The sequence below is a fragment of the Mytilus edulis genome, chromosome 1, assembly GCF_963676685.1.
Source record: "Mytilus edulis chromosome 1, xbMytEdul2.2, whole genome shotgun sequence".
Taxonomy (NCBI): domain Eukaryota; kingdom Metazoa; phylum Mollusca; class Bivalvia; order Mytilida; family Mytilidae; genus Mytilus; species Mytilus edulis.
In genome coordinates this window covers 45,390,809-45,416,803 of record NC_092344.1, presented here as the reverse complement: position 1 = coordinate 45,416,803, position 25,995 = coordinate 45,390,809, and the positions used below count along the sequence as shown (strand labels likewise).

General features: G+C 31.5%; 1 protein-coding gene across 2 annotated transcripts in view; it reads left to right on the top strand.

Moving 5' to 3' along the window:
* The first annotated feature begins 4,903 nt into the window (after window positions 1-4,903).
* LOC139512853 (inter-alpha-trypsin inhibitor heavy chain H3-like) overlaps window positions 4,904-25,995 on the top strand; it is a 34,087-nt gene continuing 12,995 nt past the window's right edge. The window contains exons 1-8 of one of the 2 annotated variants that reach the window (XM_071300794.1): window positions 4,904-5,154; window positions 18,970-19,127; window positions 19,629-19,739; window positions 20,143-20,384; window positions 21,394-21,560; window positions 22,369-22,654; window positions 23,367-24,070; window positions 25,615-25,705. In XM_071300794.1, coding sequence (XP_071156895.1) covers window positions 5,080-5,154; window positions 18,970-19,127; window positions 19,629-19,739; window positions 20,143-20,384; window positions 21,394-21,560; window positions 22,369-22,654; window positions 23,367-24,070; window positions 25,615-25,705 — 1,834 coding nt within the window. In that variant the 5' untranslated portion in view covers window positions 4,904-5,079. Of the gene's footprint in view, window positions 5,155-16,548; window positions 17,033-18,969; window positions 19,128-19,628; window positions 19,740-20,142; window positions 20,385-21,393; window positions 21,561-22,368; window positions 22,655-23,366; window positions 24,071-25,614; window positions 25,706-25,995 lie in introns of those variants that run through there. The other variant, XM_071300786.1, reaches the window with a different exon arrangement.

Genomic DNA, 25,995 nt, shown 5'->3' with positions numbered 1-25,995 from the left:
TATGGTACACACGACGTTGTTTTATTGATTTTGTCAAAGCTTTTGACAGTGTGTCACATTATGTTTTATGGCAAAAAATGTTAAAGTGCGGTATTAGTGGAAATTTACTGAATCTTATTAAATCAATGTATTCTAAGTTAAAAACTTGTGTTAAATTAGATGGGGAATTTTCAGATTTCTTTCATTGTAATGTTGGCCTAATGCAAGGCGAATCATTATCACCATTTTTATATGCAGTTTATGTAAATGACATAGAAATTGAGTTAATTAAACAAGGAATAGAACCATATGAAGTAAAATTGTTAAATCTCTATCTTTTTATGTATGCTGATGATACAGTTCTCTTCAGCGAAAGTATTTCTGAATTACAAAAAATGATTGTCACTGTATATGATAGTTCATACAAGAATGGTCTTGACATTAATTTAAGAAAAACCAAAATAGTTGTTTTTCGTAACAAAGGTGTACTGAAAGAAAACGAAAAATGGTATTTGAATGGTAAAATGATAGAAATGTGCGATCAGTTTGTATATCTTGGTTTGTTATTAAACTATAACGGTACTTTTACTGTAACACAGAAAACACTATCTGAACAGGGTAGAAAGGCTACATTTTGTTTATTGAGTAAGATTTATGATGATTGTTATAACACTGAGACTTTGATATCCTTATTTGATACATATGTAACAAGTATTGTGAATTATGGTTGTGAAATATGGGGTTTCCATAAGGGAGCTGATATAGAAACGCTTCACTTGTACTATTTAAAACGAATTTTGAAGGTTAGAAAACTAACTGTAAACCATATGGTGTATTTTGAACTTGGGCGTTTACCATTGTATATAAATAGATATGTAAGAATGGTACGTTACTGGTTGAAGTTATTAGAATCTAATAATTGTATATTGATTACTAGTAGTATTTATGAAGACATGTACGAATCTAGTTTTGTTAAACCGAATGATAAACTCAATTGGAGTTGTAAAATAAGAGACATACTAAACAGATATGGATTTAATGATATATGGTTAGCACAAAGTGTTGGAAATAGTCAATTATTTTTGCATGAATTTAAAAAAAGAATTGTTGATAATTACATAGCTGAAGGCTTGTCATTTTTTGAAAATACTTCAAAATGTAATTGATATCAATATATACATGATGGACATACTTTGCAATTTTATTTGAATCGACCATTGAACAGTTTATACCAGTCATATGTAACTAAATATAGAATCAATTCACATTTACTTAATGTAGAAACTGGAAGATACTTTAATATTTCCAGAAATGAGCGTGTTTGTAATATGTGCAATAAGAAAGTAATCGAAGACGAATATCATTTTTTATTAGAGTGTGATAAATATGTAAATGTCAGAAGTAAATATATTAAGATATATTATTATAGAAACCCATCTACTTTCAAATTAGTTCAATTACTATCTGTAAGAAATATTAAAGAATTAAATAATCTGGGTAAATACCTGTATGAAGCAAAGAAAATTCGTAACACTTGATTTTTGTTATGTACCTTTATTACAAATGTAAATTGTATGCCAAACTCCGCTATATATTAATGCTGTATATGTTTATGTAAACTGTATTAAATTTGTGTATGTATTTAATCCTATGAGCTGTATATTTGCTTACGGAATAAAGAATTATTATTATTATATCTATGAAAATAAATTTTCCGTCTGGCAACGAAAATAAAAACAAACAAATTTTTTTGGTAAGCGAAAGAATCATAATTTTTATCACTATTCCAAAACATTTATAAATACAATCGTAAAATGGCGTGGACAATGTACTATTTACTTAGACTAAAACACAGCGGAAACTCAGCTAACCGAGAGATTGGTCGGTTAGTCTATATTTAGTATGCGGCTATATGGGCGATTGGTCTGTTATTGGGGTTGGTTATACGTCTGTTAAGAGTAAAACGCACAATTTAATGTTAAATTCTATTAAATATACAGAATTTTGGCATATTATAAGAACCAAATCCAAAAAAGAAAAGTGTCTGACAAAATGATATCTATCATAGAACATTTTCCATCTGTAAAAATATTTCATAGTATGCGCAGTTTTCAGTAAAACTAAAAGGCGTCGCGCAAGTATGTAGTATTTATGCCTATACGCATAGCAATTTTTTTTAATAAAAGGCGAAACAAACAATTTTAGATATCATTTAAAGGGTTCTAAAAAATAATTTGACATTAGTTAATATTTCATAATTGTAATATAACGTGAATAATACCACGTTTTAGTGAAAATCATGGGAATTAAGTTTGTTAATGGGTTGGACAATTAAAATTGTGTCAGTTAAGAGTTATTTAGCCACGACAATAGTTTTGCTACCTTTATATTTTCCCATTGAAAAAGTTAAGAATGAGATGTTCTTGAGTAAATAAAAAATGACAATACGGTGCAACATTATCCTTCTAGTAAGGGCATTTTTATTATGACTTTCTTTGCATTTTATTGAAGGGTTCACCTCAATATAGCGTGATATGGATTGGCCGCTGGAAAATGCATGAATTTATTATTAACGTTTTCAATCAGCCTTAATTTTTGTGTCTGTTCAAAGAAGCACGTTCTCAAATCCGACTGAAAGTGTCTTTCTAATACAACACATGGTATATATAACGTGTTGTCGTTCTCATATTTACATGATATCTGTCACTAGACGTTAAACCCTTATTCGTCAGCATCATCCAATTGGTTCTTTTCTTCTATTACTTAATCATATGTTGTTTACAAAATGGAAAGGAGCGAATGCAGCTACATCATGGTTATCTTAAGTTTTAATTCATTTTATTCCGTTAAGTTCCTTTCTACATAAGTGCAGAGGAGAACAGCATTGGTCCGCATAATAACCTCTAGCATTTGTCACCAATATGAGTACATCGCAATCCGTTACTGTTACAACATTCAGGGGTGTTTCATGTCTGTATTCTTAAACAATGATTATTTTTTCTCTTTTTTTTTAGCAATACATCACTCTCTACTGTCCTTATCTATTATTCTATATTTTGCGTCTCCATCCAGATTCTCGTTTATACCATGAGGGGCCGGACGTTTATCTCTGATTTTTATACTGGTTACCAATGTAGATGACAAATTGGTGTCATTCATGACAATTAACCAGAATCCATATGATATATGCGACTCGCATTCTTGGATGAAATTAATATTACTTTTATTAATATTACACTTTTTGAAACCATTTTTATCAATTTTCAATTTCCATTGTCTAAGGTAGCACTCCACAGTTAGGTGTGTAGTTAATATAAGAGCTAGTGTGCAATAAAATTCATTTTTGGATAGCTGAATATTAAAATAGCCTTCGTATTGGGTGTATATGAACATCAAGATTATGTAATGTATGTATTATAGGCTGTTTTCTGTATGACAGTCCGTATTTGTATGTCCATACCATACATTGGTCCGGCAATTATTGTTGTGTTTTTTTCCAACTTTTTGTCGCACGAACTTTGTGATTAGACTTTATGAAAATATTAGGCGGAAGACACTCATTTTTTATTTGATCATTAGGAAGATTAATGTAAACAGTTTCTAAAAAAGGTATCACTCAAAGGCATTGATCAAAATTTCGGGGGAATATGTGACATGTTCACCCCCCTTTTTGCAATATTTTATGGTAAATAAATGCAGAGTGTTGCCATGGATACACATAACATTATTTTTCACCCTTTTAACTTTTGAAAATCAAATCTATGGAAGATATTGATTACATACATATGCACATGTACAACACAAACAGTTGGGTTAATGTATTAGAAATCCAGGAATAGATGATAAAACATTTTGTGGCTCATTTTTAATTTTTTTTTCTAACTGTGGAGTGCTACCTAAATTGTTCATTGTTCATGTGTTGTTTCCGTATATTTTATGTTTCATTGTTCATGTGTTGTTTCCGTATATTTTAGCCGCTCGTCTTGAACCTACCCATACAAATTTGATCCGACAACACCCCATATAGCAATAAAATTATACTGTTATTGCCATTCATAACTCTTAACAGACCAAATAACAGATCGGGTTTTATACAACCGACCCATTAACAGACCAGGTTTTAAATAAAGATTGATTAATGTCACCAAAATACAGATTTTCGTGTAGATTTTTCACACAATGATATCAATATGATTAACAAACATAATGTCTGTCTTTTTTCAATGTTCAAAATATTGCATGCAAGTAAATTCAACCAACGTGTCATTTTGTGTACATTTTGTGTGTGTAAAATGTGAATAAATTTATTGATGAGTAACCCGCCTTTTCATTTTATAGATCGTACATCGTAGCAAGAACAAAAATAATTACACCACTGGATTCAGTACATTGAACTGTTTTGTTAGACAGTGAATCATTTTTATGATAAAAATATATTTAAAAAGTTATACAATGAAACATGCTGAACTTTCAATGATTTTCTCGATAGTCTTACGTAGATTTTGACTATTGAACGTGAAGCTATAGACTAGCTACTACATAGATATTGATAGCAGCTACGTAGTTCAATATCGTAGGAGCTACGTAGCCGCTACGTAGCTCCTACGATATTGAACTCAAGCCTGATTAACAGACTTTAGCCAACCCGACTAACAGATCAACCGCCGATATAGCCGCATACTCAATATAGATTAACCGACCAATCTCTCGGTTAGCCGAGTGTCGGCCGTGTAAAAGATACATTCGTTGAAAATTATTCGATGCGGAAAACATTAAATTGAATGTTTATTTAGATTCCTCATCCAATAATTGACAAATAATATTTGCTGGGTGCACAGGGCACCCGGTTCAAAACTAATAAATTTTAAAGGTGTCATTTAAATATTTATTGTAATTGATTAAAACGCATGATAATAATCTTAACATTTAAAATCATGACAATGGATAAATCACATCTACTAATTACCATGACACATAAAGGCTGATCGTGGTCACAATTTATCACGAATATAGACTATACATTGTGAAATATATAAACACCATCAAAATCATCCAACTTCGAAGTTTTCATCATTAGTGATATTTTCATAAATCTTTGCGATGATCGGGACTTTAGTGTTTTGGACAGTTACGAGTTGTATCATTCTACACTCTAAAGTATTCGCCGAACAATTGGTAAGATAATTTTGTAAATATCTTTGGAATAAAATTCTGCCGTAATAAAAGTAAATAGCAGATGTTTTTTCTCATTTGAATTGTTTTACACTTTGTCACTCATTAAAGGGGGACCCTAGAAGCCCTCATACGATCTTCAGCTTTGTATAATGTGTTATTAATTTGTATTTTTTCTTGTTTAATAATTGTTAGAATTATCTAGTTCGGAGTGCGTTTATTTCAGAATTGAATGCTTCTTTTTGTAACTTCATTGGGTTGTAAAAGTGTTAATCGAAGTACATTTTGTATGATGCGCGGAAGCGCCTCATTCTAAAAATGTGCGCACGGTCAACGCTTTTACACCCCTATGAAGTTACAAAAATAAGCATTCAATATATATAATCAAATTTATTTTAGCTAGTATCATAAAAACACGATTTTTATCAAGTTTATCTTTATTTTACCTGTGCACTTTAATTAACTTGTTACACTCATTGTGCAAACAATTTTGAGAACAACACGCTCATGTAATACTCGAGAACATTAAACCGTTTCTTGATTTTTATCACTCTGACATGCCTAGTCCAATTGGAATTTCTTCGGAAGTAGATAGGTGGTTGCATTTCTGGAAACATACCACAGATACATTGCCAAAGTCAGCTGCTGAAACCATTAAAAAATGCAACAAACTTGATTATACCAAGGAGGTTATATTATAACCTCCTTGATTATACCAATATATGTGCAATTCTCAAAATTGTTTGCACAACGAGTGTAACACGTTGTGAATGTGAGCGTTCGAACATTTAATGTTTATTTATGTGACTTTAAAACTTTAAAATTATTTTTGAATTTTGGCATCACAGTAAAAAAATATTATTGGTCGAGAAAAGTTATTATACAAACTTTAAAAATTTAGATAAACGTAATGTAAAAAAAAGTATAAATTACCTGCTAAAAACATCAAAGATTGAGGACTGTCTCTTCATTTTTACACCTTAACATCGAAGAAATCGACCAAGTAATTAGCGATTGTTGATTACATGTTTATTGCATAAACATACCTGTCAAGGTACATGTATTTAGCCTTAAGGTAAGTAATGACAACTTAATGACTGGTGATTACGATAGACAAATTGATTTGATCGACGAATTTATTTTTCAAAATGTTCATGGTGCACCATTTTTTGGTACATGGTGCACCATTTTTGCAAACCCAGGGGGTGGTCACCGGCACCGGATGACCACCCCCTGGATCCGCCTCTGCACTTTATTGTGGGACCTCGTGTCATCTTCATTGTGTAATGAATATTAATTTCAGAATGACGCGAAATTGCTGTAAGCCAATCAATGAACCATACATCTAATGTAATTATTTAGGAACAAAAAAATCGTGTCTGAATTAAAAACTATATGAAATGATACATTTATGTATATCCCAGCATTTTTTTATTCTTACAAAATGTATACACATAGGAATTTTGGTTTATTCATGACAGCATCAATTACGTGCTTGCCGCGACAAATGTTATCCATGTTATCGGTACACAAACACTTCTTAAATTTATTTTTACATCTTCAGAAATAAATTATTTACTCAGCAGGTTAACAACATCAAAGAAATTGCAGTTGAGGTTTTTCCTATAAATTTTCTTACAAACAGGTTTTCCAATGTCATAGAATTCGGTTATTCACGTGTTTATCAAGAACTACATCAACCATCCTCATAGTTGTTAAGACAGTGTAATCAAACTTGTTGCGTAATAGAAATACCTGCTTTTCACGATTCCTCGCGATATCAATGTACTCATGGTATGTATGATCTACAGATAGCTGTTCTCTGTAATTACCGCCTGGAAGCAACATCAATTACGAAACAGTTTGGACAACCGCAGATATCTCATACGGTCTCCTTTTTTAACACTATTTATTTGAAAGGTCCATATGAAATGATTGTATTGCCATATTGACCTGATTTTTTTTTATTTCCCGTTAATTGCAAAAGTCTAATGGGTACCAATAGGTGTGGGGAAATGCGATCCAACTCTTACAGATGACTTAGACAACAAAAATACGAGAAAAAAAACCCACATACGTTAATTATGTCAAATCTGTTCCAAGTCACTGTGGCTAATGTTTCAGTTATACTCGAATGAGTCATACATTCGGAAATAAACAGATGCAGTTCTTTTTAAATCAAGGTGTCATTGAAGAAAAATCAAGGAGAAAAACAATTTTGTTATCAGCTGATCTTAATCACAACTTAACAGTATCGGATCGTCTTGAAATGACAAATGACACAACAACAAAACAGAGAAAAAAATACGCAATTACAAATATTGTGCAAAAATACTGTTAAAAAGGATATATAAACCTCGTTAAACGGGTAAAATGGGATTATAGATAGTTAGATACATATAAGCAGACAATATATCTGCTGAAAAATATATAGACGCCTTTCTTTTCGTCAGTATTAAAAGATCTTTTTTTCACCCCCCTCTCATTTTAATTTTTTTTAAATCCAGATTAAAGGTTTATATCAACCATTTGCATCAATGGAAATTTTAGTTTATATTTGATTATACGACGATTGCACTAGCACACAAAAATTTCCGTGATGTCTCAAAGTAAATTATTTCGACGACTTGTGCAGTAACTTCGTGATTGTTTTATTCTCGTCGTGAATATGTGTGTTATAATGGTCATCTGATGATACTAAGCACTTACAGTAACTCTTAAAACTTCTTAATTTTAAGATGATACTTGCCTTCCGTGTCATTCATGTGATTATCATCTTTAAAGTGTACAAATTAGGTTATCCTATTATTTATTAAATAGTAATTATTTACGTATCAAGTCTGTCTCTTCAGAGACCACTTCCGAGTTTTTCTTCTTTGGTACAACTTTAAGATGTTTTCCCATAATACATCTTAATTGGTTGAGCAAGCTTCTCGGTCCAACGTTAGAAAATATTAAAAGTGAGAAAGGCAAGTGATGTCTTAAAGCAAACATGTCGAAGACACGGTTACATGTAAGGTTCAGGGTACATATAGAGAAGGATGGAATCGAGATTAATAAATTCGGATATAATAATAACCATGAAAACTGTTCATATGAAACACTTTATTTTTTGCCATATAAGGTTGGTTTACTCTCTAAATATTCAATATGCGTGCAAACAAATATATAGTCCGAGATTACTCTAACGTTTAACGGCTGTTTTGCAAGACAAACCAGTGGCGGATCGAGGGGGGGGGGGGGGGTTCCGGGGGTGCGCACCCCCCTTTATTTTTGCCGATCAATGCATTTGTATCGGGACATATGTTTTGCACCCCCCCCCCCTTTGCCCTGGGTTACCTGGGTTAGCACCCCCCCTTTCGAAAATTCCTGCATCCGCCTCTGCAAACTGGGCCGTGTTTGGGAAAACAGCCGTTGGACTACAGAGTAATCTCGGACTAACAAATATACTGCTTTTAAATACTGGACAAACAACCGACTATCTTTAAATGTTTTTGACTTGTTGGAGATTCTAGCGGTACCACCATGTCCACTCAATCAAACTGGAAAACCCTCTTCATCCAATAAAGCAAATGAGGCTGAAGCTGTCTGGTATAATGTCACTCTATATCTTTTCAATGTCCCAGCTATCAGTGTAAGTGAGGTTAGTAGTACGTAACGTACGTATACAGTAAAGATACTTCCTGACCTTCATGTAATTTTTATTTGAAGTAGCACTTGTCTGCATTGCAGTTGTGATTGTGGGAATTCCATGTTATTTACTGTTTCAAGGGAAATCCAACTAGTGTTATAATTGCTTACATATTACATATATAAATAGGTTAATGAACTTTCAACTTGTGCGCTGAAAAGGCACATACTGTAAGCTACACATATTACATAAAACTGCATGAGTTAATAATCTTATTCTATTTTAAAGAATTTTTAATTACAGCATCATATAGGCAATGGGCAATTTATAAATGGGCACAAAAATGTCATTTTGGTACTTACATGTATGTTTTGGGGAAATATTTGGTTAAGCACCGACCATTCATCTGATGTGTATTTTTCTTTGTCGGGACAATCTTTGTATTTTGCAACAACAAAAACCGTTAATCATATATTATGGGTATTTTTTTATTTGTCGGGACAATCTTTGTGTTTCGCAACAACGAAAACCGTCAAATTACGTTCAAAAACAGGAAACTATTTTTTGAAACTCAATTTTGAATCAAAATTTACATTCAAAACCCTAAATTTTGACAGATTTAGCAACTTGTAAGAACAGTCACTCTTAAAACAAGAATGTGTCCAAAGTACACGGATGCCCCACTCAATCATTTTCCATGTTCCATGGACCGTGAAATAAGGTAAAAATCTAATTTGGCATTAAAATTAGAAGGATTATACTATAGGAAACATGTGTACTAAGTTTCAAGTTAATTTGACTTCAATTTCATCAAAAACTACCTTGACCAAAAACTTTAACCTGAAACTTCCATTTTCATTTTCTATGTTAAGTGGACCGTGAAATTGGGGTCAACAGTCTAATTTGGCTTTAAAATTAGAAAGATCATACCATAAGCAACAAGTGTACTAAGTTTCAAGTTGATTATTCTTCAGTTTCATGAAAAACTACCTTGACCAAAAACTTTAACCTGAAATTCCCACTTTCATTTTCTATGTTCAATGGACCGTGAAATTGGGGTCAAAAGTCTAGTTTGGCTTTAAAATTAGAAAGATCATATCATAAGCAACAAGTGTACTAAGTTTCAAGTTGATTGGACTTCAGCTTAATCAAAAACTACCTTGACCAAAAACTTTAACCTGAAACTCCCACTTTCATTTTCTATGTTCAATGGACCGTGAAATTGGGGTCAAAAGTCTAGTTTGGCTTTAAAATTAGAAAGATCATATCATAAGCAACAAGTGTACTAAGTTTCAAGTTGATTGGACTTCAGCTTAATCAAAAACTACCTTGACCAAAAACTTTAACCTGAAACTCCCTCTTTCATTTTCTATGTCCAATGGACCGTGAAATTGGGGTCAAAAGTATAATTTGGCTTTAAAATTAGAAAGATCATATCATAAGCAACAAGTGTACCAAGTTATAAGTTGATTGGACTTCAGCTTCATCAAAAACTACCTTGACCAAAAACTTTAACCTGAAGTAGGACGAACGAACGGACGGACGAACGAACGAACGGAGCCACAGACCAGAAAACATAATGCCCCTCTACTATCGTAGGTGGGGCATAAAAAACACCTAGATTTTGTTGGAAGAAAAGCTACGATTTTTTCAAAACGAATTACTTCGTGTTCTTTTACCTTCGTGTTATTTTGTTTTTGCAATATACATAAATTATTGTATCTGTCGCAACTGCCATCAACAGCAGTGTGTAGCACTGAACAACGTTTTGACTAAAGGGATCAGTTATTAAAATTGTTATTAAACACTTTCATATGAATTCTCAAGACCTGTTAATATCAAAATTCGATAGGTTTTCTTTCTTAAATCGTTTCCGAATCCGTTTGAGCATACTAATATCAAGAGTTTTTTGTTTGTGATATGGTATTCAGGTATTGGAAGAAGGCACATTCACTTGTTTTGAGAAATAGAATTATCTATGAAATTTGATAAGCTCTTAATTGTCCCTATTCTACAACTTACACAAGTATATGGTTGAGTTGGCACATGATAATAAAAACTCCGAACATTTTCGTATACTTATATATTTTGATTATACTCTTATTCGTGCATGTAAACAATTACATGTACTTGCATTTCACTGTTATATTCTTTTTTTTTAACTGACGGTCACTTATTTGCAAAATTGAAAGCATAAAAATCTTTTTTGCAATATATTGATCATGACGACGACGGACGTTTAGAGGGAAAACGGTAGTATTTAATTTTCCCAGCATTAGGTTGGCCTTTTGTGTACCCAAGGCAGGTGAAGGAAGTCAAATTAGGAGCGCTGTGATTGGATGTAAGGGTACAATATATTTTTTATTTATCTATGAATAACTGCAGTGTGTATATTTACAATATAAATTTTAAAACCTATTGAAATATTTTCTAGAGAATTATTCGAAAAGACTTGCAAAATTTCATAAATTTGGTGCAAAATGACGGTGGGCATGGATAACATAAACAAGCTCCGTTGGAAGTTGGTCATGATACTATTTGGCTCTAATTTTTAAAACAGAGTAATAAAGTACTAACACAACATATAACTGTTTTATCCAGGTTTTTATCTTAAAAAGTGGTAAATTTAGAAAATGTTAACATTGTCGCCTATGGCAGAATAAATAGTACCGTTTTCGCTATACTGAAGATAGCAAGGGAAATCAAAGTCACTCAAACTTCATTTCTTTTATACTATTTTGAAGCTTTTGATTAGTACATTTGATTTTTATCACAAAGAATAGAAATTTTTGACTGAGACCAATACTGTGTTGAGAAAAGTGCTGAGTCATCATGATAGGTCAAATTGATTGGTAATGATATAAAACTTTATTCTAGGATATCAATATTAACTGTATTGTGTAAAATGCACCATATTATAGTTCTTTTGTATTTGATTTCACCTTTCGCAATGATTTTTTCAATTGGAAACACCAGAATTCAAGTCGCGACAAATATTTTTTACTGAAATGTTTGCCTTTTTTGCTGCGTAATTCCCTAAATGTATAACTTGGATATTTCTGTAAACATAATCTATTAAAATGGGAAATTGTCTGGTTTAGTTTGTACTGTTTATGGAATTAGGCAATATTTGGTCACATTGAAAGCATTTTCAGTGTTAGAATTGTTCATCTAAGAAAAAAAGAGGCCCACTTGAGGCTAAATTTACATAGAATTTATACTCTCCTGTGTAAAGAATTGTTCACATTCTTGATAATGCATGCAGCAAATATTTCAAAAGTGCTTCATTTTGTAATTTCTTTCTTTTATTATATCAGACATAAATAATTTTTCATTTCCTACTGTTTGAAAGGACTTTTGTTGGAAATTAATACTCCCAAGGGACATAATTCAGCTTTTTCATTGATTAATACAGGCAACAAAGGCAACTTTACAGCTGAGTAGTTTGCATATTTAATGTTTAAAGTGTCTAATATCTTTGTTTTCATCATCTCAAGACAGAATAATAGATTTTATAACAAGCTCTTAAATTTTTAACCACAATATGGCATATACTAAAGCATGGAATGGAGATTAGTATGAAAAATCTTGAATTTGTGCATTTCTTGTAAATTTTTGATAAAATGAATACAAATTGAATGGAACTGTCCATTTTATCTGTTTAAATGGAACTATTTATCCTTCTTTTTAAATAAGATAAGATATGATTGGATACAGGTTGTTTATTAAGGCTTTTCTGAAAGAAGTAGAGAATGAGGTAAACCAGCATGTAGGGGTGGGCACATAAAATGATCTATGTTTCTTTAAGTACTGGGGACATACAAGTATTTATTATAGCCAAGGTTTTCACAATAGCCCAGTATTGCATTAATAATGTCATAAGAATTCTTTATATCTTTATGTCACAGTATAGGGAAAACGGTAGTATTTAATTTTCCCAGCATTAGGTTGGCCTTTTGTGTACCCAAGGCAGGTGAAGGAAGTCAAATTAGGAGCGCTGTGATTGGATGTAAGGGTACAATATATTTTTTATTTATCTATGAATAACTGCAGTGTGTATATTTACAATATAAATTTTAAAACCTATTGAAATATTTTCTAGAGAATTATTCGAAAAGACTTGCAAAATTTCATAAATTTGGTGCAAAATGACGGTGGGCATGGATAACATAAACAAGCTCCGTTGGAAGTTGGTCATGATACTATTTGGCTTTAATTTTTAAAACAGAGTAATAAAGTACTAACACAACATATAACTGTTTTATCCAGGTTTTTATCTTAAAAAGTGGTAAATTTAGAAAATGTTAACATTGTCGCCTATGGCAGAATAAATAGTACCGTTTTCCCTATACTGAAGATAGCAAGGGAAATCAAAGTCACTCAAACTTCATTTCTTTTATACTATTTTGAAGCTTTTGATTAGTACATTTGATTTTTATCACAAAGAATAGAAATTTTTGACTGAGACCAATACTGTGTTGAGAAAAGTGCTGAGTCATCATGATAGGTCAAATTGATTGGTAATGATATAAAACTTTATTCTAGGATATCAATATTAACTGTATTGTGTAAAATGCACCATATTATAGTTCTTTTGTATTTGATTTCACCTTTCGCAATGATTTTTTCAATTGGAAACACCAGAATTCAAGTCGCGACAAATATTTTTTACTGAAATGTTTGCCTTTTTTGCTGCGTAATTCCCTAAATGTATAACTTGGATATTTCTGTAAACATAATCTATTAAAATGGGAAATTGTCTGGTTTAGTTTGTACTGTTTATGGAATTAGGCAATATTTGGTCACATTGAAAGCATTTTCAGTGTTAGAATTGTTCATCTAAGAAAAAAAGAGGCCCACTTGAGGCTAAATTTACATAGAATTTATACTCTCCTGTGTAAAGAATTGTTCACATTCTTGATAATGCATGCAGCAAATATTTCAAAAGTGCTTCATTTTGTAATTTCTTTCTTTTATTATATCAGACATAAATAATTTTTCATTTCCTACTGTTTGAAAGGACTTTTGTTGGAAATTAATACTCCCAAGGGACATAATTCAGCTTTTTCATTGATTAATACAGGCAACAAAGGCAACTTTACAGCTGAGTAGTTTGCATATTTAATGTTTAAAGTGTCTAATATCTTTGTTTTCATCATCTCAAGACAGAATAATAGATTTTATAACAAGCTCTTAAATTTTTAACCACAATATGGCATATACTAAAGCATGGAATGGAGATTAGTATGAAAAATCTTGAATTTGTGCATTTCTTGTAAATTTTTGATAAAATGAATACAAATTGAATGGAACTGTCCATTTTATCTGTTTAAATGGAACTATTTATCCTTCTTTTTAAATAAGATAAGATATGATTGGATACAGGTTGTTTATTAAGGCTTTTCTGAAAGAAGTAGAGAATGAGGTAAACCAGCATGTAGGGGTGGGCACATAAAATGATCTATGTTTCTTTAAGTACTGGGGACATACAAGTATTTATTATAGCCAAGGTTTTCACAATAGCCCAGTATTGCATTAATAATGTCATAAGAATTCTTTATATCTTTATGTCACAGTATAGGGAAAACGGTAGTATTTAATTTTCCCAGCATTAGGTTGGCCTTTTGTGTACCCAAGGCAGGTGAAGGAAGTCAAATTAGGAGCGCTGTGATTGGATGTAAGGGTACAATATATTTTTTATTTATCTATGAATAACTGCAGTGTGTATATTTACAATATAAATTTTAAAACCTATTGAAATATTTTCTAGAGAATTATTCGAAAAGACTTGCAAAATTTCATAAATTTGGTGCAAAATGACGGTGGGCATGGATAACATAAACAAGCTCCGTTGGAAGTTGGTCATGATACTATTTGGCTTTAATTTTTAAAACAGAGTAATAAAGTACTAACACAACATATAACTGTTTTATCCAGGTTTTTATCTTAAAAAGTGGTAAATTTAGAAAATGTTAACATTGTCGCCTATGGCAGAATAAATAGTACCGTTTTCCCTATACTGAAGATAGCAAGGGAAATCAAAGTCACTCAAACTTCATTTCTTTTATACTATTTTGAAGCTTTTGATTAGTACATTTGATTTTTATCACAAAGAATAGAAATTTTTGACTGAGACCAATACTGTGTTGAGAAAAGTGCTGAGTCATCATGATAGGTCAAATTGATTGGTAATGATATAAAACTTTATTCTAGGATATCAATATTAACTGTATTGTGTAAAATGCACCATATTATAGTTCTTTTGTATTTGATTTCACCTTTCGCAATGATTTTTTCAATTGGAAACACCAGAATTCAAGTCGCGACAAATATTTTTTACTGAAATGTTTGCCTTTTTTGCTGCGTAATTCCCTAAATGTATAACTTGGATATTTCTGTAAACATAATCTATTAAAATGGGAAATTGTCTGGTTTAGTTTGTACTGTTTATGGAATTAGGCAATATTTGGTCACATTGAAAGCATTTTCAGTGTTAGAATTGTTCATCTAAGAAAAAAAGAGGCCCACTTGAGGCTAAATTTACATAGAATTTATACTCTCCTGTGTAAAGAATTGTTCACATTCTTGATAATGCATGCAGCAAATATTTCAAAAGTGCTTCATTTTGTAATTTCTTTCTTTTATTATATCAGACATAAATAATTTTTCATTTCCTACTGTTTGAAAGGACTTTTGTTGGAAATTAATACTCCCAAGGGACATAATTCAGCTTTTTCATTGATTAATACAGGCAACAAAGGCAACTTTACAGCTGAGTAGTTTGCATATTTAATGTTTAAAGTGTCTAATATCTTTGTTTTCATCATCTCAAGACAGAATAATAGATTTTATAACAAGCTCTTAAATTTTTAACCACAATATGGCATATACTAAAGCATGGAATGGAGATTAGTATGAAAAATCTTGAATTTGTGCATTTCTTGTAAATTTTTGATAAAATGAATACAAATTGAATGGAACTGTCCATTTTATCTGTTTAAATGGAACTATTTATCCTTCTTTTTAAATAAGATAAGATATGATTGGATACAGGTTGTTTATTAAGGCTTTTCTGAAAGAAGTAGAGAATGAGGTAAACCAGCATGTAGGGGTGGGCACATAAAATGATCTATGTTTCTTTAAGTACTGGGGACATACAAGTATTTATTATAGCCAAGGTTTTCACAATAGCCCAGTATTGCATTAATAATGTCATAAGAATTCTTTATATCTTTATGTCACAGTATAGGGAAAACGGTAGTATTTAATTTTCCCAGCATTAGGTTGGCCTTTTGTGTACCCAAGGCAGGTGAAGGAAGTCAAATTAGGAGCGCTGTGATTGGATGTAAGGGTACAATATATTTTTTATTTATCTATGAATAACTGCAGTGTGTATATTTACAATATAAATTTTAAAACCTATTGAAATATTTTCTAGAGAATTATTCGAAAAGACTTGCAAAATTTCATAAATTTGGTGCAAAATGACGGTGGGCATGGATAACATAAACAAGCTCCGTTGGAAGTTGGTCATGATACTATTTGGCTTTAATTTTTAAAACAGAGTAATAAAGTACTAACACAACATATAACTGTTTTATCCAGGTTTTTATCTTAAAAAGTGGTAAATTTAGAAAATGTTAACATTGTCGCCTATGGCAGAATAAATAGTACCGTTTTCCCTAGAGATGGCAATTCGACCATGCAAGCTAAAAAATAATTTTAAATAATATAGTATATAAGGGCCAAAACCCTAAGCAATACCTGTTATAATCATGTCCCGCAGAATAGAAGCTACAGTATACTATGTTTTGTTAGGCTATTCATCTTAAACTGTGACATATTATTCGGCTTTAGCTAACAATAATTACATTCATCTGTCGTATGATTTAACTAGGACAATGTAAAATAAATCATGTCCCTTTGTTAGAGATATAATCTGATATAAACAGTATAATTTACTGAGATATAATTTAATTCAAAAATAAATATCCGATACTCTACCAAGTAAGAAAACCTGCAGGTGCAATATTCATAAGTGATCTATTTATAAACCGACGTCCTTGAGAGATTTTAACCGAAAACAAGTGTTATTAGTTTGGGATTTGTTTTGTACGTAGGCGACAGTTCAGATGATGTATTCTATTTGTTTATAACTTGTGAACAAACATGGACGGGACAGGAATTCTTAATTTACTTTTAGTGATTCCTTTCTTTATAATGCAAATTGGGTATTCAGAAACTCTGCAGGTAAATATAGTAATTCAAAACGACACATCTCATAGAGAAGAGAAAGGTAACCTTTAGACCTTTTCAGATAAGAAAAATATTATTTAAAAACATGTAAACAAAGTTTTCGTTTTTATGTTTATCATGTTTGTAAAGTTGAACATAAACGCATTTATTTCAATATGTTTTTTACGTTTTTTAAAATATTAAGATATTATTAGAAGGAGATAATTTTTTATGCTATTAATTAAAATAATCGGGATGCTTTCTGCTTATGCAGTAAACATATATTTACAAACATAACATAAATCGTATAAAGGAAAAAATGCTTGCAGGAACCTCTTTTTTGATGTATGATCATGAAAAGTCCTGCGAAATCCTAGCTCGAAAAAAAACACCAAAATAAACTATCAAGACAATTCGGTTTAAAATGCCTTATTTTAGACTGAGAGCCATGATAATATAAGTATACATTGTACTTTACATGTAAGGTTATCTGTTAAACAAACCAGTTCTGAAACAGGATTGACATTTGATTTCGGGTCTACACTATTCAATTAAAAGAATAACAACAATGTGTTTTAAAAGTTTTCTTCAGAAAATGACAACTGAGTATTAAATTACATTTCATAATATTATATTTTCATTACCTCTTCTCTGTTCAACTTTAACTTTTAGTGTAACCTGAAACTAGAAATTTCAATATATACTAGTATATATGATATCTCAAAAACTCAATGCTACTATTATTACACACATTTTAACGAGTTTTTATGACATTTGAGTGAAAACGTCGTTAAAGAAAATAATTGTAGAACAATAGTTGTGACGACGAATAAATTATTTGAAAAAAGTTTTTGTTGTCATGGAAACTGACCATCTACAAATATTTAGTAATATGAAACTACTCCATGAAGTATAATTATCTTTGAACTTTTCATTATAAATACAATTTCATGTTTATGATTTACGAAATTGGGTAAAATGACTATAATAACTGTTATAAAATGTCAATACGTACTGCACTTCAAATATGTTTATCGTCATTTATACTACATGCGTGTACCAGTACACAGCTCTAGTAATATGATAAACACCATGTAAGTAGTTCTTTAATCACGAATAAAGGAACATGTCCAAAAAATACATTTGGAAATGTCACATTTGACCCCCTCCCCCAAAATATAGGATTGAAGCTACGTAATTTTAAAAGCACTGAATCATGTATTTGTACATATAGAAGAATATATGGTTACATTTGTACATACTACATGGACATATTACAGGCACATGCAAAGTTTGAGCAGGGACAGTCTAGTGTAGAAAGTCCCTGGTTTAAGGAAGTCCTAGAGCAGATTTTTTTCAGTACCCTGTGATATGTTACTGTCAGTATCTTTGTATATGCTAAAATATTCAAATAATACCAATAAAAGGTAAATGCATTTTTAAACCTACTTATTGTGCAAAGCTTCCTCAATTTGCTCACGTTATTTAAATAAGTGACAGAACTGATACCTGAACTTGACACTTTGAGAAAAGGAAAGAAATCTGAGTTATAGCCAAAGAATAAAATAAAAAGAGTACAATCGAATTATGTGTTGATACCTATTAAGTTACGGAAAAAAACTTTCAATGTCATTTTACATTTTCTAATATTTATTCGATTGTACATTAATTTTTGCTGTTGATTTTTTGGGCTAAAAAATGGTGACCAATTTTTATTAATATTTTCGGGTTCGTGATGACTGGACGTGTATGTGTATCTATATTTAGATTGTATTTATACTAAATAACATGGAACCAATCAGTTAAGTTGATTTAGGTTTTGTCTTCAATTTTCATACTTTTTTTTGTTTTTGCTCATTTTTTTTTATTATATGTTGATAGAATCAAGCGTTTTGACAACAGATAAGCATGCAATGGCTTTAGAATTTATGTAATTAATATTTTTTCTTCAGAATCCTAGAATATATTATATGCACATAAAATCTGATGTAAAATTCCGATTTGCAACAACCTTAGTAACAAGCAAAGTAGCTAACAGTGCGAAGACTCCAATTGAAGCACATTTTGAAGTCACCCTTCCCGATGCAGCTTTTATTACAGAATTCATCATGTAAGTTTTCCTTTTGAACTATAATAGATTATATCTAAAGTTAGAGACAAGAAATAAAAGGCAATTATAACTGCTATAATGATTAGAGAGAAGAGGCGAAAGATACTTAAGGAACATTCAAACTCATGTCGAAAATAATCTGGCAAGGCTATGGCTCAAAAGAAAAGAATAACAGCAATATACAAAAACAATGAAGAAGAAAAAATACTTAGCAATACGAAATCCAAATATATATCACATTGACCAGTATGTAATAAGTGCGACTCGGCGTTAAAGCAATTCCTCCTACTCGTCAAAATAAATATAAAATCTTAACGTACAGCCAACATTTTAATTTTTGAAAAAAACGAAAATATGTTGCAATATAGAATAACTTGACAGGTTTATAATCATGAATTAAGATTGGTTTTTTACGCAGTCTGAAGGAAAACATAATTATCAACATTTATATTTTAATTTTACTAGGATTTTCTCCTATAACAAACTGCTCTTAAATTTCAGGGAAATCGATGGACGGACATATCCTGGAGAAATCAACGAAAAAGCGAAAGCGAAAGAGAAATATGATACAGCAAAGAAAAGGGGTCAAAGTGCTGGACATGTGTCACAGAAGTAAGTACACACTTAAAATGACTATTTATATCACTTTTGTGTAGATATCATTATATTATGCCTTGAATAAAGTATTTAATTTTGAAAAGTTCTTTTAAAAAAAAATCAGTTTTAATTTTTTTTTAAGGCATTGGATCCCAAAACACTTGCGTTCAACTTCTAGTAGTCCTTTGTTAATTTATGCATCATTGTCATTTTGATCAGTTGCTTTTCTTACCAATTCTGACATCGTACTCGCACTTCTCTTAAACTGAGTTTTACTGTGCGTTTTATTGTGTGTTTGTTTTTCTAAATTGTCAAGAGGTATAGGAGGCAGATTGAGATATCAAAAGACATGTTTTTGTGTAATTGGTATTTACATATCATTCGTTTATTAATTTATTTGCATTTCATTCAATTGCAGACCTAGACATACCAATCGTTTTAGTGTTGATGTAAACATAGCAGCCGAGAGTAAAGTGACCTTTAACCTTACTTACCAAGAATTATTAGAGCGTGTATATGAGGAATATGAGCATATAATATATGTAGACCCAGGGCAGATTGTGGAGGATTTCCAAATTGACGTGTATCTTCAGGAGTCAAGAGACATTACTAAGATCTCAGTGCCTCCACTCCGAAATGATATTATTTCCGATGCCAATGGTAAATAGTTTTTCTTTAAGGTGGAAGTCGGTAGATTATATTTCGCAACGGTTTAGATAGGAAAGAATTATAAAGCATAAGATATCAGTCGTGAAGTATATAATTACATACATTTAAGATTACATTTGTTACGCTCATGATAATATGTTGGATTTCCAGTGGAAATACAAACAAGGAGGTGTGGTATGATTTCCAATGAGACAAGTATATATCCATTTCCGTTTAAATGAAGTGGATGTAAGCAGTTATAGACAATCAAACGGCCATCAACATTGAGAAAAAGACATAATGTATAGTCGGTTTCTAAGGCTCTGACAGGGAAAATATTAGACTTAGTACAAATGTATACATTTGTAGTTTGGTTTTTGTGTCAATCATTTGGTTTTTTGTTGTCGTATACCCAAAATATCCCTTTTTCGTACATTTGCATAGTACTGACATGTACTATATAAAATAGTAAGAGTGCCAAAGTAGTTTGATGATCTATCATGATATTTATTTCTTAGAGAATGCTTTGAACGCGTTTTTTGAAGACAAAGGACATTTTAAAGCTTAAGATATGACATAGTCACCTATACAGTGTTGAAGGCCATATTTATACATTTTTGTACCTCTGAAGCAATATCATTTTTGAAGTACCATAGTTATTTGGTATATTCATATGTATTTCGTTTGTACGTTAGAAGAATATTTGTCAGATCTGTCTGTTTTCCTCGTTAGCGATTAAAAGCCTCACGAAACTAGCCAACTTCCAAGCAAGGACCGAAGCTCATAAACGCAGGACTTCGGGAATGTCCGGAGAGCCGACAACCTTGCTTCGGAAGTTGGAAACTAGCAGGACCACCATGACAATAGGCCTTTATCTTTCAACCATCCAATGTTTCCAACATTTGTTCTAAGGCAATAGTCAAGATTGCAAATACATTAGATGGATATAATTATTATATTAAATACTATAAATGTGTCTTTACTTTTTTAACCGAATCAATCCATTTTCTTACTTACACAGAAGGGAAAAACGCTTTGGCTGTTATTGACCGACCAACATCGAAGTCTGCCACTATTCATTATGCCCCGACCGCCGATGACCAGAAACAGATGTCTGACCAGGGAATATCAGGATTGTTTGTTGTCGAGTATGATGTCCAGAGAAAATTTGACGCTGGTGAAGTCATGGTAAAACTATAATCAATTCAATTGCGTTCTGTAAATACTTGTCGTTATATAAGACTCCACTTATTGTTTTTTATTCCCCACCTATAATAGTAAAGGAGCATTATGTTTTCTGGTCTGTGGGTCCGTTCGTCCGTCCGTCCGTCCGTCCGTCCGTCCGTTCGTCCCGCTTCAGGTTAAAGTTTTGGTTAAAGTTTTTGGTCGAGGTAGTTTTTGAAGTTGAAGTCCAATCAACTTGAAACTTAGTACACATGTTCCCTATGATATGATCTTTCTAATTCAAATGCCAAATTAGAGTTTTTACCCCAATTTCATGGTCCACTGAACATAGAAAAAGGATAGTGCGAGTGGGGCATCCGTGTACTTAGGACACATGCTTGTTTTACGTATGACCCCATGATTATTATATATAGTAATGCTCTATATGATTTTCGATTAATTGGATAAGCAAACGATAAAAAGAATAACTATTTGAATTGCAATTTAATTAAAATTCTGTTGAATTTGCGTTTCACTGTTGCAGATTTAGTAATATTCTGGTTTTTTTTCATGTCCGTGTTGTAGGCTTATCTTATTACTTCTTGTTGTTGCTATTTGAATGAAACCTTGATTTATGTTGATTTTTTTTGTTGTTGAAACTTTTTCAGTCTTTTCACCTTTAACAATTTGAATTTTTAATTTCAATTGCATCTTTGTGATTTAATAGGGATATTCATGAAGTTAATTTGACAGAATGTTATAAAAATAAATGAATAATTCTAAATTATTACAAGTTTTACAAAACGCACAATTGAAAATCATATTTTCACAGGTTGTAGATGGGTATTTTGTACATTTCTTTGCACCAGAAGGTATGGATCCTATACCAAAAGACGTGTTATTTATCTTAGATGTAAGTTCATCGATGTCTGGCACTAAAATCCAACAACAAAGAGATGCCATGGATAGCATATTGCAGGACCTACACGAAGGTGATCAATTCAACATCATGGAGTTTAGTACACGTGCAAAATTGTGGCAGAAGACATTATTGTCAGCTAACACAGAGAACAAACAAAAAGCACGTGATTATGCAAGAAAAATGAAAGCGTCTGGATGTAAGTTTAATGTAAAGAATAAATAGTATAAATGGCATAACATTTATAGAAGAGCGAATCCTTTTTTTTTTAAATACCAAATAAGGATAAGGGGATGATGAATCAAACTTACCGCAACTATTTTAAATACACAATAAAACAAGTGCGATAAAATGTCACCCTGAAGCTTTATCAACATAATTTGAAAGAAAAGACATTCTTATCGTTTAAATTTGACTTGATTTTTCTGGTACAACAAACGTAACTTATAAGCTGAACAACTGTAAATAATCCCCGGAATTAACTCATTGGTAAAAAAAAAAAGACTTGAACTTCGTTACAAGTATCTAAAAATCGTTCTTTTTAAAATTTCTTATACTAAAATGATGTATGCACTAATTATCAGATTTGCAGTCTTATGACTCTTTGATATTTCAAACTGCAGTTAACTCAAGTCAGTCCCATCTTTAAAAATCATCGTGTTTTCAGTACAGTTTGAACACATATTTGAAGATTGTATGTACCTCTTCGTTTTGGTTTATTCAGTATAATGATTTGTATGTTATTTTTTGCAATGTTTCTCTTATGCGGGATGGGTTTTTAATTGTACATCGAAGAACTCATCTACCGAAAAAAAACCTGGTCTATCTTTTTTTTTAAAGAGTACACATTCTTGAATCGTGTATGCACAAAAAACAAATATACTCCAACCGATGACTTTTTTTCTTTTTAGGGACGGACATTAACACTGCTATGTTAAGAGGAATCGCGTTTCTTAATTCCATAACAAGCGAAGGAACTTCAGGAAATCGTATGAAATTACTTGTGTTTTTAACTGACGGTCAAGCATCAAAAGGTGAACAAAATAGAGATAACATTCTTAACAATATCGACAAGAAAAATATCAAAGGATTGCCTGTTTTCAGTCTTGCCTTTGGGAACGACGCAGATTATGAATTTGTGAAAAAGGTTGCAGTAAAAAACAAAGGTGTTGCTCGCAAGATTTTTGAAGACTCTGACGCATCTTTGCAGATAAAAGGCTTTTACAATGAAATTTCATCATCAGCTTTACAAAATGTTTCTTTTAAATATCTTGACAAAAATACAGATGTCACTGTAAATGCAACTAAAATGAACTTTGATACGTTTTTCAACGGAAAAGAAATCGTCATTGCTGGAAAATTATCAGACGACAACGTACAAGTGTTGAATTTAATAGTTACTGGCAATGGGGTAGATGGTCACGTGGAACTAGAACTCGAATCGGATATTAAGAGTCAAGTACCGGAATTGACAAAAGTTGGTGACCTTGAAAAAATCACTGAAAGAATATGGGCATATTTAACAATCAAACAACTTCTAGAAAAAGCGATCGGTGAAAACAATGAAGCAGAAAAGAAAAAGTTAAATGACAAGGCTTTAGAAATGTCATTGAAGGTAATTAATTTAGTGCATTTAATTTAATAACTCGTGGAAAACTAGGAAACATAATATAAAAAAGGTATCTCGAATTTCTTCCTACTTAATTTTTTTCTTCTTATTACAGCTCTTCTATAAAAGCATGCAAAGCAAACCTTTGATCAACTTGCTTTGTATGTTTGTTTGGATGTTTGTATACAACAGATAGGTAGTCTGTTTCAGTCAGTTTACTATATACTGGAATTTGATCAGATAATAAACATTGTAATAAACAGGGTGCGGGAATTTCTCGCTAAATTGAAACCTGTTGGTGACCCTCTGCTGTTGTTTTTTATTTGGTCGGGTTGTTGTCTCTTTGACACATTCCCCATTTCCATTCTCAATTTTATTAACTTCATTTCATGTCAATTTTTATTGTCCAATCAAATCCAAGTATATACAAAACAGACTGAAACTCCGCTTTCTATTGTTTGCAAACATCTAAGCAAACATATCAAGCAAGTTGATCAAAGTTTTATTTTGCATGCTTTTACAGAAAAGCTGTAACACGTATCTGAACATTGAAATTCAGTATTTGAATGAAGTAAAAAAAGCAAAAAAGTCATGCAGTCTTTCTTTGTTTTAGACAACATCACTTCTTAGTAAATTGTTTTGCTAGCATACCTTGCTGTTGATGCTTCTAAATTCCCATTTCCAGGTATTTTGATAGTGTCATAAAAACCATTATAGATTAAGACCAAATGTAGTCACCTAAGGTGACCATCAAGACAATATCTCAAAATAAATCAATCACATTTTATATGAAAGAAATTATAGCAGTATCCCTTAAAAGACAATTTTATTCTATTAAATATTCAACCATTTTGATTAAAATATAAAGGATATCTTTGTATGATTGCCAATGAAACAACTAGCCACCAATGAACTCCTAATGACTTGAATTTTAAAAACTATAGGACTTCAACAAGGACCAAACCCCACACCCTTAAGTTAGCTATAAAAAATCTCTTAACATGACAAAACACGAAAATAATTCAAACGAAAAACAATAAGCTTAAAATATGTTCACGAACTTGAAACTACAAGCACAAATGACAGCCAGCAACCATCGACAACTACTGAATTTTAAGCTCCTGACCTGGGGGTAGACACAAATACACTGAACATACTAATCTAGAAGCACCACTTTACACAGAATATTCAGACGACTTCTTATTGGTTATATCTTACTTTTGAGTTAATAACTTTTTTTTTATAGTAGATAGAAAAGGCAATATTTTTAAGCAAAATAACATCTACAAATAAAACAAGATGACGAATTTGGCAATCGACACCTAAAAGGAGTTATTGCCCTTGTCTGATAATCTAACCTGTTTTATGGAGCTCAGCCGTAGCCACTTTTATAGTAAGAGAAAAATAATTGTGTTTTTTTTTAACTTTAATTTGTCCTTTTTTTCGCCTACATGTAGCATTGTCATTATTTCTTTTCAATTTATTAGCTTAAATATCCCGTTGGTGTCTTTCGACTCTCTGAATTGCATATGAACTGTTTACATTTTCAGTACAAGTTTGTTACACCTTTGACCTCTATGGTTGTTACAAAACCAGACGAACGAGATCTCGGAGCTTATGAAGAAAACGAAGACGCAGGACGTATGTTGAACCTTATTTTTTATTCAACCATTAAACAATTTGGTTTACTTTAAATTAAGATTATATATTTATACTCTGGTCTCAGGTGGTGAGTTTTCTCATTGGCAATTATACCACATCTTCTTACCTCTATATCAAATGAAAAAAAAATCTTTTGTCGAAAAGACATGTACGACGTGACCCCAAACAAGGGGTTGTTGTGAATCCAAATTCATAAAAAAAGAATGGTGGAAAAGAAAATCGATGATGAGAAAAAAACATTACATTTTTCATGAACTTTGATTACATAC